Genomic DNA, 17314 nt, shown 5'->3' on the forward strand with positions numbered 1-17314 from the left:
AATTAGAACAGTAAGATTCACGCGTTTTCAACTTTATCAGAGATCTTTGACAAAGTTGCACGTGATATCCAAGAGCTGAGATTGCGTCTAAGAAATGTTGACAGACGTCATGCAGGGAAATCCAACTTTTGAAATTCGAAAATCGGTGTCTCTTCGATTTTTGAATAAGTGGTCATGTTGCCCCTCATTTTATAGAGATATCAATTTTGTTCAGAAACACTCAGAAATTGTTGCCTGCAGAAATTTCCCTTTCTTGCACTTCTGAGATTTTATCTGACTTCCTTCATCATTTTTGAAAATGGCTTACCCATCTAACATTTGCTTAGATTTGAGTCTCAAGATTGATACAGACGAGCAACGTCAGGATAACATATGGCGCCCGTCCTTCTCATCTTCTAATGGTCCTCTTACGGTTGGGGACTCTGTGATGAAGAATAACATAACTGCTACAGTGGTAGCCAGAAATTTTCTCACTCCAAAGGACAACAGAATCCTTTCAAACCGGTCTAATGAGGCGGCTGTTCAAGACTCATTGGCTCTCAGTGTTCAATGTGCAGGCTCTGTATCCAATATGAGTCAGCGCCTGCTTGCTCAAACTCACCAAGTTGAATCATTAATGGCTGAGGTTGCAAGTCTTAAACAAGAAATTAAAGGCCTCAAGCATGAGAATAGAGTGTTACACATGCTTGCAAATAATTACTCTACGAGCATGAAAAGAAAGCTCGACCAGCTACTAGAATCCGAAGGTCGGACTCAAAATGACAATCGGGGGTTCGAGTCTTTATTCCAAAGACATCCATTGTCTTAGCTGTCTGGAGTTCCACCAAGTATTGAGACTTTAAATAATCAACTTCTGGTGTTTTCCTCTTCTGGGGTACTTCCGAGTACTGAGGCTTCACATGAGTAACCTTTGTGAAGGTTCCCTTCTGTTTGTTTGTTTTAACTCATGTGTATGTAATTTCTCGAAGATATTAATATATAAGCTTTATTTCATTCAGTGTATTGTGTTAAATACAATAAAGCATATATTTCACTAAGATGTGGTACTTCTAGACCAAATATCAATTTATCTTTACCCTCGCGAAGATAAATGATCATTCTTAATGTCTAAATCATTTGAGTATTCAACTCATAATCTTCAATCCATATGATTCTTTAATGTCATAAACATCATGGATAAGATTCGTGTTGGCATATTGTTCGATTCTGCAGTTCGGGACAATATTTCTCTCAACACTTTATAATCTTTCTTGACTCTTCAGGAGTCCCAATTTAATATTATCAACTCTTGCAAGAGATTTTAATATGTTGCAACAATACCATAATGAAAGTGCTCACTAAGGCAATTTATACCATCTATTGGTATTGAGTACATATTTTATGCTTTACCTTTCCGGGGCTTACTTCAAGCAATTTAAATCCTTCAGGGATTTACTACACTTCATGACACATTTTCCTTTAGAATTTATACAGAGCAATTCGCTTCCATGTATATTTGAGGGATTTACTCATGGAGATATGATGTGGGCGACTCATAACCCTTCGTATATAATTCTCCATTCATATGAACTCTTTTACAACTTTGTGTCATATCATGTGAGTGTATTTCATAGTATTACAAATACTCATATGTAACCTTCTAGGTTCAACATCTTTTGGCTATTTGTATTGTATCCAAGTATATAGGTCTATTTTTCCACGTTCTTACAAAATTGTAATGGAATTGCCTATTTTCATTTTGGCCCATAATTTCGTTGATGGAAAAAGAACGGGACTCAATATCACCACAGCTCATTGATGAATTTAGTAGCTACTTGTAAAAACCAAAATTACCATTGGTTATCATCAATCTGTGATCCCATATTCTCATGTGCATGCGCATGCATAAAAACTTTTCATTTCTTTTGCGATATCCATTGCCTCTTCAAGAGCATTACACTATCTCTTTCAGGATAGTTATAATTTAGAGAATGTGGATCATAACCTCCTCTTGAGCATTATAAAGCTTGGATTTTAATCTCCACTTCGGGAGTTGAGTCATTGGAACCTATACGTCTATCATGCTTCATGCATGAGACATCAATATTCCCATGTCCGCGGATTGACCATTTCGGGACAAGTATCCTTACGGCAACTGTCATGCGTCTGGCATGCGACAGTTACGCTTCGGGAATGCAATAGTTCAGTAGTGTCATATTCTTCTTCTTTTGAAGGACTAAACCTTTTGAGTCTGAGGATCTGCCACGCTTCAGGCATGCAACAGATAAATCATTTGTTGCCATATTATTTTGTCCAATAGGGACATTAATTCTTGTAGGCACATTTGCAGCAAGCATATGTGATTTTATCACTTTCGTTGCATCATTAAATGTATCTGGCATTTGATTTGCATATCGTTGCATCATTCAATTATTCTCACTTTGTTTGTATATTGATTGCTTCATGAATCAAAATACGACAAATTCTCTTCGTTCTTCTGGAACGGTTTTTTCTCATCATTCTTCTGGAATGATATTTGCTCATCGTTCTTCTGAAACAAAGTTATTTTCTCCCCCTAACGGCGGGAAAATTGTCTTATCAAAATGACAGTCCGCAAACCACGCGGTAAATATATCCCCAGTCAAGGGTTTTAAATATTGAATGATAGATGATGTTCAACATTAATGCCTAATCCACAATGATGCTTCATTTCAGTATGTTGTGGCAGTGTAATAGGCACATAGATAACACAACCAAAAACTCGTAAATGTATAATGTTTGGCTGGTTCCCAAACACGAATTGTACTGAGAAGTATTGATGGTTGTCAACAGGTCTCAACCAAATCAATAATGCATCATGCAAAATAGCATGTACCCATGTAAAAACTTGGCAATTTCATTTTCATTAGCAGAACGCGGGTAATCAATTTCATCCGCTTAATAAATGCTTCTGCTAAACCATTTTTGAGTATGGACATAAGGAACTTCTGGTCCTTATTTAATAGTCTGTAGACTAAGATTCTTATGACTTTTATTGCAATTAAGTTGAGGCACTGCGGCACTTCAAACTTAAGGTACTTATCAAAGAACTTCATGTCCTAATCTTGAGGATCAAGGGACTTCATGCCCGATCTTTTTGTTTGATGGAACTTCAGGTCCAATCATTTTTATATGATGAGGATCAAGAAATTGCAGGTTCTGATCTGATCAAGGAACTTCAGGTCCAGTATGTACTCATCGTAACAAAAAGAAGTACAATAAATTAAAGTAATAGACGGTAATTCCAGCTATAATGAATAAATTGCATTTAAGTAAATAAAGCTTGTGACAAGGGTTTTAATTCAGCACCATTCACATAAATCAAAACTTAAAGCAGTAGGCGGTAAAACCGTCCATGATAAATAAATTGCTTTAAAGTAAATAGAACTTGTGAAAGGATTTTAAACCAACACCAATTCACATAAATAACAAGAAGTATCATACCTCCTTTTATTTATTATTTTTCTTTCTTTTGTCAGCATTTATTCAAACTTTACTATTGTTACTTTTCTTATTTCTACAACATGGTGCCATGCACCAACAGAAACCATTTATATGATTTTGACCAAATGGTGTCATGCACCATTCAAATCCTTTATATATATATATATATTTTTTTCTTAGGTTGCAGTCAACATCTCCTTTTTTCTTCCTTCTCTATCTCTGCTAGTCTCGAAACGCAGGGCCAACTGGGTAGTTATGGAGGTTGCCCAAATTCAATTCAATCCAAAAGGCTACTAGAGACTGGCGTTGTTCTTGCATGACCCAGGGAACATGTCATCGTTAAGCAAGAACTTCCCTACAGAGACATAGATGACAGTGGGGTTGACGGAGGCACAAGAGAGGGAGGCCTGTGTGGATTCATTCTTGCCATCACCATCTCAAACAACCAAGTATTCATGGGAGTTCTCAAGATTCGTTGAAAACAACGTGATCTGGGTTTCCAAGTCTGATGAGATTCTTCTGGATCTCTGGAAACCAGTTGTCAAGTACGAGTTTTCTCATCTCGTGATGACTTCAGGTCGTAAATTTCAATTCTCACCGGAATTCGGTGGGGCGCTTCTGGCGCAATGGGAGAGACGAAAAATGGACATACCTTTTATTCTGTGAGATTTTAGATGACGGAGGTGAGAGGTGGATAGTGCTTCATCGGATTTATGGCGTTGTGCTTTCCACTGACATAAGAGCTTTTCGTGCTGATAATATGTTGTAAAATCGACGATGTGTGTACAGTGGAATAAATAAAACAAGACACAAAATTTACGAGGTTCCTCTACAGTCAGTGTGACTGGAGTACGTCCTCGGGTAGCAGTGATGCTTTCATTATAATTTGAAATAATAGGAGTACAAAGATAACTCTATGTATTATCTCCTCTCCTCTTCCTCTCTTTCTTTCTCTGCTCTCTCTTCAAAGCATACGGAGTGCTCTATTTATAGAGCAACTCCAAGCACACATCTTTGACAATATAATCTCCACATATCAATATTCTGCCAAGGTTTTCAACACTTTGGCAATGTTTTCAATGTTGTGGCAGGTATTCAATACTGTGGGCATTCATTACCCACTAGTATTTTCAACAAATGACAAATTATATGAGATTTTTAAATTTTTGCAAAAAATTATTCTTAACGTACGGTTCAATGGCAACCTGCAAAGTCCTTCCAATTCAAACTACCATCTCTCCTCATAATAGATGTTTTTATTCATCGTTACAGTCATAGCCTCCGAATGATCGTGCGTGGGTGTGGGGGAATTGTTGTAGGAGTTTGTATGTAAGTTTTCAGATTGGGCTTTGGGATGAGGGTTTGATTTTGTTTTGGTGCTTGCAAAATTAAGATTTGGGCTTTAGCATCTATTGTCTATATTCTCTCTGAAAATGGAAATGGATTCGGCCCGTTTGGGTCCCTAATTTCCGTCTCAACTCGGTCATGTTATAACTTTTGGCAATTTTTCAAAGAAAGTGATTTTCACGCTCTTTTAGCTTTTTGTACATCTTTTTTTTATTTAACCATGAGATCAAACAAAAACAGCAGAGATAAAATTCAAGAGACGTGTGCAGGAAGTTAAAAATAGCATATTTCTCTTTCCAGTCCTGTAAGAAAATAAAAAAGAGAAGTCCAAATTTGGTTTAGGCAGTTCCCTTTAGTATCAAGTGGTAGCCAATGATAGGGAAACAAGAAACAAGAGGAGGACTTCAAAGAAACATCACAAGGGAATGCATGACATCTCAAGGGTAAGGATTGCTCAGTTAACAATTTGAATACGTACCAACCTACGTGGTATAGTTAGGTATGGGCAACGGTTATGCCGGATGGGTAACCGTGGTTATTTACCTATAACCGTTTATGTTCATACCGCATAACCATTTACCCGTTGGGTAATTGCATAAACGGTTATATTCATACCCATAACCGTTTATAAACGGTTAACCATACCCATAACCATGTACCCATTTAACCATGACCGTTTACCATTTAACCATAATCATTTACTCATTTACCCGTTTTTAAACCCGTTTATTCTTTTTTTTACTCATTTACTTATTTTTTCATCTATCTACATGTTTTTTTTTAACTACTTGAAAATTACAAAAGAAAAATTTATCATAATTTTCATTTGTTGACAATTAAACACTGCTATAAATCCATTTTAGCATGCATTTCCCTATTTTAATCATTTAAGTCCTCATACAATTCCAATAATTGAAATAATAGTTTACGAACGATATTTTTCTACTACACCCAAGCAAATCTTTAATTATAATCCATATGATTACAAAGTAAAGCTTCTAAAAACAAAAAGTAGTCATTATTTTGAATACTAGATGATTCAAAGCTTCAAAATATTCCGAAACTAAACACTTGTGAACACTAATGCTTTAGCACGTTCAATCACAAAGTCTCATTGACTCGTTGTCACCAAAAGAGGCCTGCAAAATAAATGTATAAATTGAATTAATATCCTATTTAGGAACACCGACACCAATTAGCATGAATCCAACAGAGGTAAGTGATCACATAAAGTTTACATTGCACACTCAATTATCAGAAGAAAAAAAAAATGGCAAACAAAAGCGGAGTACCAAATCAATTGAGTTAGTATCACCATTCATCAATATGCATAAATAGAATCTTTACATTCCATGATTTTTCACATATCTATATGCATAAATTGAATTAGTATCACCAATAACTCCAAAGTAAAAACAAAAATAAATGGGTAAATGGATACTCGTTATAACTGCAGGTAATACTCATAACTAATAGATACTCGTTATAATCGCAAGTAATACCCATAACTGCCCATTTAAATTTCACGGATAAACGGTTATACCCATAACCGTTTGTTTGTCTAAACGGTTACCCATAACCGTAACTGTGAATTTTAAATGAGTGGGTAACCGCGGTTACCCAAACTCATAGGTATTTTGCCCATCCCTAGTTGTAGTTGCGTTAAGGTTGTAAGCAAAACGTACAAAACCCTAAATCGTATATTATTGTTCATTTATGTAGGATGATTAAATTAGGTTTTGCAAAATCTTTTTAGTTTTGTGGATTTAGGTTACCCCTCAGGTTTCCAGAATTGCACACCTCAGTGATAAAATTCAAAGTGCTATGCGCCTCGTCCTTCCAAACGCTGTGACAAACAATGATATACTTGTTCTTCAACTGCCTCAACAGCTTAACCTCAGAGTAAAGCCGATTTATGAGTGTTGGGCCGTTACTGTAATTGTAAAACTGGACCTGATTCCAGGCCACCCCTGTACCTTCCTCCTGATCAAAAGCCCTATAAACCTTTTTCACAGCACCATGACCAAGGAGGTCAGCATACCGCCCATACCGTCCAGTTGGATCAACCTCCACAAATGGTTCAGCATCTCGATCAGATGCATTCGAACTCTCAACTGGCATCTTCAAAGATCACTCTGACGAGGAATTAAACCAGTTCAAGCTATAAACATCTGCGCCATTCACAAGGGACTTCAAATCATGACTAACGAGCCAAACAGAATAGAACGCTACCTCTACTTCTCCGATGCAATAGTATTGAGTTACTCTATTTGTACATATATGAACAATAATATACAATTTAGGATTTTGTACGTTTTGCTTACGTAATGAAGATTCAATAGACTAATAGCATGATTTGTTGTAGAAGACATCAAAATTTCATATCAATCATATGAAAGTTGCAGGCCTCATCAGCAAAGAAGGAGATGGAGGTTACGGTACTTCGAATCAATGGAGTTCTACGTCCTTTCTTGTTTGCACGCTTAAAACTAGGGTTTCTTCTTTTAATTTTATTTTTAATTACCTTCCATATTTTATGCTTTTTGAATTTTATTTTTATGTTTAATATTAGTTAAAATCCACTTAAGTATCCATGTTATTTAATGAATGAATATGGGCCTTTGGATGTTTTGTAATCTAAAGGTTTAAAAGAAGTGTAAAAATATTTGTCAACATGTTTATCCCTTTATCATATCCCTATATATATATATATATATATTGTACCGTTTCTTTAAATGATGATACAAATAATGGTACACGTACCACATACGTTAGTAGATCCTATCTTTATTCTACATATGGTACAACTAGGTGGTACGTGCAACATGACTCTTAAATTTAGGGAAAATTCTCTTAATTTCATTAATTAGTATACTATATGTTACTCAGCAATATTAATTATATTAATTACAGAAACTGATGACTGATGATGATCTCCAATTCTCCATGCCATCTACATATATATATATATATATATATATATATATATTACAGTATATATATGGATCATGCTCATGCATGTTGGCACTTGGGCTGGGTACGGTACCAAACGGACAAGGCTCTAGCTATAAGAAATATGTTGGTCAACCATTAATGGATTCTCCTCTCCCACGTCTTCTTACACAAAAAATACATACATATAATTAACAAGCAAAGCAACGCAGTTACGCAGCCAACCCAACTCTAGTCAAAAGATTCTACTTTCAACTTTGAATTCATTAAACACCTTTCCCACCTTTGACCTTTGCCTAATTGGGTCCTCTATCTGTGAATCCTCGTCACTCACACGACTCACAAGCACATAAGTTTAGTTTCATGAGACTCAAAAAACACACAAACCTTATTAGTTTGAGGTCGTCTTTTTATATACTAATTTTGTACAATAAAATAATATCAAATTAATAAATATTACCGAGAATTTATCCTTAAATTATTTGTTAATCACCCATCATATATTCATGCATGGATCATGATGGCCCCACCCCGGAGAAAAATAAGAAACCACCTGCCACATCTAACTTAATTTTGTCGGTGTCTCAGTTCTCTAGCTATATATATATATATATATATATATATATATGGTGATTGGTGAGGAAGAAACGTTCGGAATCAGAACATGCAGAATCAGATGGATGAGGTGGAGGAAGTGAAGTCGAGCCCAATGAGTGCTACAAATATGACCCCAAAAAGTCCGCTCGTTTCTCGTTTTATGGCGACTCCTTTGGGCAGTCCGATGAAGGCGGCGATGACAAGCATGCGAGGCTACCTAGAAGAAGTTGGACACTTGACAAAGCTTGATCCTCAGGACTCTCAGTTCCGGAATCGGCATTCCAGCCCTCCTTCTTCCTTTATCTTTCGATGCTCTTGGCTCGTAACAGCTTTAATCAATTTTTTAATCAATTGGTTTTCTCTAAATTCTGATATTTATTTACGTATAATTAATTAGTATGCATGGTTCTTCATTTGCTTAATTAATTTAACTACATGTGTGTATATTCATGGGTTGCAGGGCATGGGGAATTATGTCTCCCAGTGGCTTTCATGTAGCAGCTCTATACTCTGTGGTTACTGTACAACTGCACGTATCCGAATCGGGAATGCGCTACAGAAGATACCTTCGACTTTCCATGGCAGCTTTTGGTAATTAACCATGCATAATATATATACATATATACACACACTTACATATATTGATATATTAATTGATCGAACGCTCAATAATACAAAATACTGGTTCGGCAATCTACGACAAATTGCAACGTCCTAAAAAAGTTGTCAATAATTGTTCGTCCAAAATCAGTATCCAATTTTAACAAAAAGAAGTGTAACTCTCAGGTGAGAAGCTAGGGAAATTTCTGGCATTGTTTCCAATCATGTACCTCTCAGGTGGTACGTGTGCAACCCTGATCAGGATCCGAGGTGGGACCATGAAAATGTTTTTCCAAATCGTGTGCAGTGAGACATGCCGCCACGTAAATCCACCGTCAACGATAGAGTGGTACTTGGTGTTCACCGGCACTGCCATTCTTCTCGCTCAGCTTCCTAACCTCAAATAAATATCCGGGATTTCCCTCATTGGGGCTATCACTGCCGTAAGCTGCTGCACGCTCATTTGGGTGGTTTCTGTCACCAAAGATAGACCCAACGGTGTTTCTTATAAGCCGCTGGAAACAAAATCTGATGCAGCCACCGTTTTCAGTGTCCTATATGCGCTTGGGATCACTACCTTCGCTTTCAGAGGCTACCTTGTGCTTGAGATACAGGTTACTAACTAAATGTGTGGACATCCTGTTGATATGGGTAAATATAACGTAGATGTTGTTGATATATTGTTGGTATGATTGTCGATATGTTGTAAATATTTTGTCTGCACGTGCGCTTAACCACAACCTAGCTCGTAAAAGTAATATATACATAAATTATTTGGAATATTTGCAGGGAACCATGCCTTGGAGCTCTAAACGGCCGTCGTGTTTGCCAATGTGGAAGGGAGTCATCCCATGCCTTAATATTCAAAAACGTCTTTTGCTTTTGACTAAACTGAAATTAGCAAATGTTTTTTTGACCTGGATTGCGTATTGTATCTATGGCAGATACCTTCAAGCGGGGGGATGTTAAATGCTTTGAACAAATACCACGGACATGACACATCAAAATTTGTCCTAGGATTGACAAGCATGCTCGACGTCGTCGTGGTTAACAGCCTCAGCTCCTTTCAAATATATGCAATGCTGGTTTTCGACAATCTCGAATTCAGATTTACTAGCAGCGTGAACAAAACCGTGTCCTTGGTGGCGACTCACCGGATTTAGGATTTTCTTCGGCTGCTTTGCATTTTTTATATCTGTTGCACTACCATTCTTGCCCAGCCTAGCAGGAATCATCGGAGGAGTTGCGGTACGAATCACATTGGCGTATCCATGTTTCATGTGGATACTGATTAAGAAACCTTGTAAATGTAGCACAATTTTTAACTGGGCACTCGGAGCCTTGGGGATAGTCCTAAGCATTTTAATCATCACCGGAGCAATTTGGAACATAGTCACTATGGGAATAGAAGTCCACTTCTTCAAGCCTCAATAAGCAACCGAGGCAATAAGATCCCGCTCTCGACCTTAACTATCAACCAACGCCTCCATTTTTTCCTGGTCATATAAGTATATACCATTGCCTTGTAAAGGAACATACCCAACGCTCATCCTAAAGAAGGAAGTGGCAATTTTAACAACGGTTCTGATATCTAAAGTAATTTTACTGCATGCTGCACATCCACACAGTAAAATAACACTTTGGGGTATATGCATCTGAAATGTCATAGACTTGTTTCTTATGTCATTGTATTGTTCATAAGTAAAGAAAACATCACTATATCATTAGTAATAGGCCGACAACAGAATAAACCGTATGGTCAACTAACCTTTCCTCCCCTCACTAACGAAATCTCACTATCTTGATCAATCAACTCGCCACTCTGATCAGCATCTTCCACAGTAATCACATCAATTTTTTACCTAACCTTCGAAGGCAATGATTACACATTCCACCCTGATCAACATGCCATACAGACCAAATGCAATGGCCAAGACTTTTCCAGATGTGCACAATAAGGTTGGGTAGCGCGTGCCCCTCATCTAGTATTACATAGATAATGGAAGAAGCATCCTCCGTTTCTTTTTCCTAGCCAATCTCACTTGCTTTGTAACTTTTATGCACAAAAGCAAGAGCATTGCAATGCATACTAAGATGAAAGCAAGTCGCATATGCCTAAAATATAAAGAAACTGCCGAAAAAACCAGGAAAGCTAGGATTACCAGTTCCCATATTACAAAGAGCACAACATCCACCCTGCATCCACAAGTTGGGGCAAAAAAATAAATATTAGCATCAATAGTAACATCTCAGATGTATCAGTATGAAAAATATGCACAAACACAATACTCCTACATTATCAAAAAGGGTCAGTTCTAACCAAGTTCATTAAGTGCAAAAGACTAGAGAACATCAAGAAAATTAAAGACAAACATAAAAGCAGCATGAGCCTAAATGCAATCATTATCCAAGAGAACCCTAATGACATATCATCATCTTCACAAACTGAATCTTCTAATGATCAGCAAACCAACAGTTGTTACCCGTTAGTTGATTCATTGTTATGTTTAGTTTCAGTCAATACAGTTAGATAGTTAGATACTGTTAGCTGAGTTCGACAAGTGTTAGCCTGTATGTTCAAACCTATTTAAACCTCTCTGTAATCATTATCAATCATATCGAGAAAATCATTTCATTTTTCATTCTCTCCCTTGTTTATCCTTAAAACCTGCTATTTATGGGAAGTTTATTCACTAGAATTCATTTCAATGTTCAGAAAGAATGCATAATGACAAGCTGTGTAAACGTTCCTCTCTGATGCAATAACCAAGTTCAGATGTTGATAAATGAGAGTCTTTCTAGTTTCTTGAGTTGAGCAATACATGAAGTTTAAACATGTGTCCACACGTTCACAGTCTTAGAGTCTCTCTATGTCACACTGTAAATGTTTAGGTGTAATAACACTCTTCTTGAGAATTCCTGGGTGTATTAATATGGATCTTTCCAAATCCATGTACCATTTATCCTATAAAAGGTGGTCTGTGATTTCCTTCTTCTGTGCAAAGCAAAGGTTCACATGGAGTGATTTGAATACACAATTGGGTGATGCATAGGCGGAAGACCAAAATGAGTCCGAATCTCTTCTTATTGTCCTACATCACTCCCTCAGATGAATCGACAATCTGGGCTCTGTCCTACATCTCCAGGAATCCTGAATTGCAGACAGCCACTCCCAAATTCGAAAAACAGGCATTATAATATACCAAACCAACATATCTTTTCATCATCATTTTGTTTTCCCCTATTTATTTAAAATTCTGTCATTCTACCCCTTCCTCCATTGAACTATTGATTAAATCGAGCTCAAACGACAGGAATTAGGCCTCCAATCGAAGCTAAAGCGTAAAGTTGTGATTAAAAACCTCAACTTAAATAATTAGCAATTATCAAATCCAAACTAGAGTAACACTTTAAGGTTTCTCCCAAATTGTTAAGCATATAAATCGCATAATCAGAAAGCAAGATAACAGAAATCAAAGATAATGGAGAAATTAAACAGAAATCGGGAAAGTTGAGGGGAGTGGGTTGAAACCTTGATAAAGTATGATTGAAGGAGGTGGAGGAGAAGAAGGAGACGGAAGCCCATTCATGCTTCGATCGAATCTGATACTCTCGCAACTGCTCCGCCAGATTCGATCGCGTTATCATCTCTTTGCCTTGCCTTTGCTTTTGCCTTGTATGAACCTCTCTTATTATCTTTACAGGAGCTCCTCCGAGGTTCTCTGCAACTGCAACAATGGATTCGAACGACGAAACGACGAGTATTCGCTGGTTTTCGTTGCGTCTTCCCAATCCGTGCCCTCGACGTTAAAATTGATCTTTGTGGACTCACTCGAATGGCTCGGTTTTTTAGTATAATTTGGTAAGCCGGGGTTTTCCTAACAAGAATAGCGGTTAAACCGGCTCAAATTAAACTGAGCTGTCCAGTTTATTCTATCTTTTTTCAATATTGCAATGGTAAACTAGAACGCAAGTGCCGCTCTATCAGTAATAGGGAAAAAGTGTTTTGTCTTTACATCACGTCATGAATTTGGATTTTGTTTATTTTCTAATTTAACAAATTTATTATTTGATAAAACATAAAATAAAAAAAGAATAAACTAGAATGAATTGGCAATAATTGATTTGGAGAAATCAAAAGATGAGTACTTATTAAAGACAGATAATTAAGTGTACGATTAACGTTAACAAAATTGCACTGTGAAAGATTAAAAAGAGTTAAACATAAGGTGGGCTTTTCACCCGGCTTATTTTTATTGTGTTTGGGGTAAAGATGGGCCTTCTTAAGTTCCAAAGGCACAACTCTTATTGATTGGAAGTTTTGAATTCGAAAAGCCCTAGAATTAGGCTTAAGACAGTCCACGCTTGCAGTGGAGCCGAAGGAACGACATACCCACATGGAAACAACGGACAAACCCCCAAACCCCTCCGAGAATCCCCCTAACGACGTCGTCTTCGACGACTCGTCGCCGGAAACCGACCTCACTCCCTCAAGCTCAACCCCTCACGAAAACCACTCGTCGGAAAACCCATCGGCACCTCCCCAAACGATCCTCGAAGCCCCCGTTTCGGACTCTCAAGATGACTCCTCCGAGCCCATTCCCGAAGGCGAAGACACCCTTCTCGAACAACAGCACCTCCAAAACCCTATCGAACCGGGCCCAGCTGAACCCGCTCTGCCAGCCAAGAGACGCCGTCGCAGGAAGAAGTTCTTCACGGAGCTGAATGGCTCTCCGTCGTTGGCCAAGAACCGCCGCACCGATCTCAACAAAGACGTCGACGTCGAAGCCCTAATCGCAATATCAGTGGGATTTCCGGTCGACTCGCTCACGGAGGAGGAAATCGAGGCCAACGTGGTCCCCACCATCGGCGGCGTTGAGCAAGCCAACTATATCGTCGTGAGGAACCACATTCTGGCTCGGTGGAGGTCAAATGTGTCTTTCTGGTTGACCCGGGAGCTGGCGCTGGAGTCAATTCGCTCGGAGCACAAAGGCCTGGTAGACTCAGCTTACGAGTTTCTGGTGGAGCACGGCTACATCAACTTCGGGCTTGCACCGGCAGTGAAAGAAGCAAAATTGAGGTCCTTTGTCGAGGCCGAGAGGGGCAATGTGGTCATTGTGGGGGCTGGCTTGGCAGGTTTGGTGGCTGCCAGACAATTGGTGTTTTTGGGCTTCAAAGTTGCGGTCTTGGAAGGTAAGAGCAGGCCGGGTGGTCGCGTGAAGACGAGGAAGATGGTAGGCGAGCGTGAGGGAGTGGAGGCTGCGGCGGATCTCGGCGGAAGTGTCCTCACTGGAATCAACGGCAACCCGCTCGGAGTTTTAGCTAGGCAACTGGGTTTGCCTCTTCACAAAGTGAGGGATATTTGCCCGCTTTATTTACCAGATGGGAAAGCTGTGAATTCTGAGATGGATTCTAGTATAGAGGCTTCTTTTAATAAGTTGTTAGATAGAGTTTGTAAGCTTAGGCACGCAATGATAGAGGAAGTTAAGTCCGTAGATGTTTCGTTAGGGACTGCATTGGAAGCGTTTCGACGCGTTTATAGTGTTGCCCAAGACGCACAAGAGCGGATGCTCTTGGACTGGCATCTTGCCAATTTGGAATATGCAAATGCTTCCTTGATGTCGAATTTGTCCATGGCCTATTGGGATCAGGATGATCCCTATGAGATGGGAGGTGACCATTGTTTTATCCCGGGAGGCAATGAGACTTTTGTGCGGTCCCTTGCAGAGGGCCTTCCAATCTTCTATGAAAGGACTGTGCAAAGTATTCGGTATGGTTCTGATGGGGTTTTGGTTTATGCAAACGGGCAGGAGTTTCGTGGGGACATGGTTCTTTGCACGGTCCCGTTAGGTGTGCTTAAGAAGGGTTCAATTGAATTTGTCCCTGAGCTTCCACAAAGGAAGAAGGATGCAATTCATAGTTTAGGATTTGGATTACTGAATAAGGTTGCCATATTGTTCCCTTATAACTTCTGGGGTGGAGATATTGATACTTTTGGGCACTTGACTGAGGAGCCGACTATGAGAGGCGAGTTCTTTCTGTTTTATAGCTACTCTTCTGTATCAGGAGGGCCTCTTCTAGTTGCTCTTGTGGCTGGAGATGCTGCAATTAAGTTTGAGTTGATGTCTCCTGTTGAGTCTGTGAATAGGGTGTTGGACATATTAAGGGGTATTTTCAACCCGAAAGGGATTGCTGTTCCGGAACCTATTCAGGCAGTGTGCACTCGGTGGGGGAAGGATGACTTTGCATACGGATCTTATTCATATGTTGCAGTAGGGTCTTCAGGAGATGATTATGATATTCTGGCAGAGAGTATTGGGGATGGGAGAGTGTTCTTTGCTGGAGAGGCCACTAACAAGCAATATCCGGCAACAATGCACGGAGCTTTTTTGAGTGGGATGAGAGAAGCGGCTAACATACTGAGAGTAGCCAAACTAAGGTCAATTATCCCATCAGAAAAATCAAGTAATGTTGGTGATGAAAAGGACGATTTGAATAATTTATTTGACACCCCTGACCTAAGATGTGGGAGCTTCTCTGTTTTGTATGATCCCCGGTCAAATGAGTTTGATTCTGCTAACTCGCTGTTGAGGGTGACATTTGGAGGGGGAAATATGTACATGGGATCATGTCTCTCTCTTTGCCTATATGGTTTGATTTCGAGGAATCAGGCGAAGAAGTTGAGTGAGGTAGAAGGGGATGGGAACAGGATGAGAATGATAAATGTGGAATTTGGGGTGAGGTTGGTTGGGAGGAGAGGTCTAAGTGGTGCCGGGGAATCTTTAATCAGCTACATTAGGACAGCAAAATCAAAACCCAACGTAGATGGAGGAGTTAAAGTATGAAGAATCCTGGGTATGTGTTGTGCATAATGGATTGCAGTTGATTGGATCATTGATTTGAGCAGCTGGATGGAATTCATGGGCAACTGAACTGAACTGATTTGGTTTGGTAGTGATTATTTCTGCCTTGGTTAAGTTGTTGCTTAATTCTGTCCTTGGAAGTGCAAAAGTGATTGTGAGTTATTTATTCTTCATCCTCTCTTACTCCCTCGTGAATTTAGTTGAAGAAGTATGATTTTTCTTCATTCAGTTTGCAGTATGCTTTTTGTGTGGCTGTTTATGTTTTGCTGCGTTGTTTGTTTCCAATCTCCATGGACCGTAGAGCATAGGCTACAAGGGACGGATGACGAAATTGATTGGTCTTAACCATGCCAAAACTTGGTGGCTAGGAATTGGATTGGATTGAATTAAAAATTACTAGATTCTAAATTTTGTCCAATCCTACCATTTTGTAAGGATTATGAGGTATAAATTTTCTTCATGATCGATTCATCTGAAGTCCTTGGACCTGGATAAAAGGCCATCGGATCGAATGTACGACGGAAATTCACATGGGCAATGGGCAATGGCTAAGGGGTAATGGGTAATGGGTTGGGAAGCCTGTTGGTTTGCTCAGACTGAAAAAGGCAAAAAAGCCCAAAATAAAAGTTTGATCCATGGGGCCGATGACTTTGCCATTCTTGTATACTTTTACCATTTTCTATCTTATGATATCCGAAAGCAGTCACATCAATTATCACTTTCATCCAGGTTTCATTTCATACTAAGTGCCACTCCCAACCGCCAAGTGGTGTGCTCTCTAATTTGGTCACTAATGCCATTTTGAATTTCGTAAATCAGATACTTTGAATTTCTTTAGGAAATAAAATATATATTTCTTTTAGTGGCGTCGTTGGCTAGGCCACCAAAGAAACGTTATTGTTCATCTTTATGTCAAACCATCAAATGGGACCCGCCCAATTAGTTGTATATAAAACGATGAGAAAAGTTTAGCAATGCTAATTGCCTTCCAAACTTTTCTCAATTATTTCGTTAATATTTTCAGTCTCTCGTACGACAAAAGCTTCTGAATTTGCTGTATATATTTGAAGTTGTGAATTGTAATTCATCCTTAAGTTTAACAAAGTTTTAGACAAAGACTACAAGTCACGTGCATGGGCACGTGCAGACCGGCCAAAATTGGTACGTACTTGTATTCTAATATTTCATAATTCATAGGGTAACTCGATTGATTGAATTTTGGGCTTAAACCAAAACTTAAACGGTACGGACGCCTAGCCGTGGTTCGAGAATCGCGGCATGCTGCCATCTGTACGCTGTACCCTCTCAAAGTGATGAACCCGACAAGTGGCAAGTCATAACCATTCATAAGGAAAGGGATCCGGAATCACCATGTCTAGAAATCCAAACGTTTGAAATTTGATTCATTGATTATATAATAAATCTTTATTTATATTTATTGTATCAAATTTCAACGAATTTTATAAATTAAAAAGAAGGATCAAGAGGATTCC

The 17314-nt window shown here is 38.8% G+C and overlaps 3 protein-coding genes and 1 pseudogene across 3 annotated transcripts; 2 read left to right on the forward strand and 2 right to left on the reverse strand.

Moving 5' to 3' along the window:
• Positions 1 to 6561: 6561 nt before the first annotated feature.
• LOC103929166 (probable serine/threonine-protein kinase WNK11) lies at positions 6562 to 6930 on the reverse strand. The gene has a single exon (XM_009338313.2). It carries the CDS (start codon positions 6928 to 6930, stop codon positions 6562 to 6564), a length of 369 nt encoding a protein of 122 aa, XP_009336588.2.
• A 1495-nt stretch (positions 6931 to 8425) lies between these two features.
• LOC103929174 lies at positions 8426 to 10460 on the forward strand (annotated as a pseudogene).
• Positions 10461 to 10604: 144 nt separating this feature from the next.
• Positions 10605 to 12659, reverse strand: LOC103927147. Its single transcript, XM_009336044.3, has 2 exons — positions 12491 to 12659; positions 10605 to 11154 (listed from the first exon to the last, which is right to left on the reverse strand). The coding sequence occupies exons 1-2, from the start codon at positions 12604 to 12606 to the stop codon at positions 10947 to 10949; spliced, it is 324 nt and encodes a 107-aa protein (XP_009334319.1). The 5' UTR covers positions 12607 to 12659; the 3' UTR covers positions 10605 to 10946.
• A 562-nt stretch (positions 12660 to 13221) lies between these two features.
• LOC125473340 (lysine-specific histone demethylase 1 homolog 1-like) lies at positions 13222 to 16045 on the forward strand. The gene has a single exon (XM_048576035.1). It carries the CDS (start codon positions 13356 to 13358, stop codon positions 15801 to 15803), a length of 2448 nt encoding a protein of 815 aa, XP_048431992.1. The 5' UTR covers positions 13222 to 13355; the 3' UTR covers positions 15804 to 16045.
• Positions 16046 to 17314: the final 1269 nt, after the last annotated feature.

This window comes from the organism of the source record quoted next, unplaced genomic scaffold (genome assembly GCF_019419815.1).
Source record: "Pyrus x bretschneideri cultivar Hongxiangsu unplaced genomic scaffold, Pyrus_bretschneideri_v1 Contig1, whole genome shotgun sequence".
NCBI lineage: Eukaryota > Viridiplantae > Streptophyta > Magnoliopsida > Rosales > Rosaceae > Pyrus > Pyrus x bretschneideri.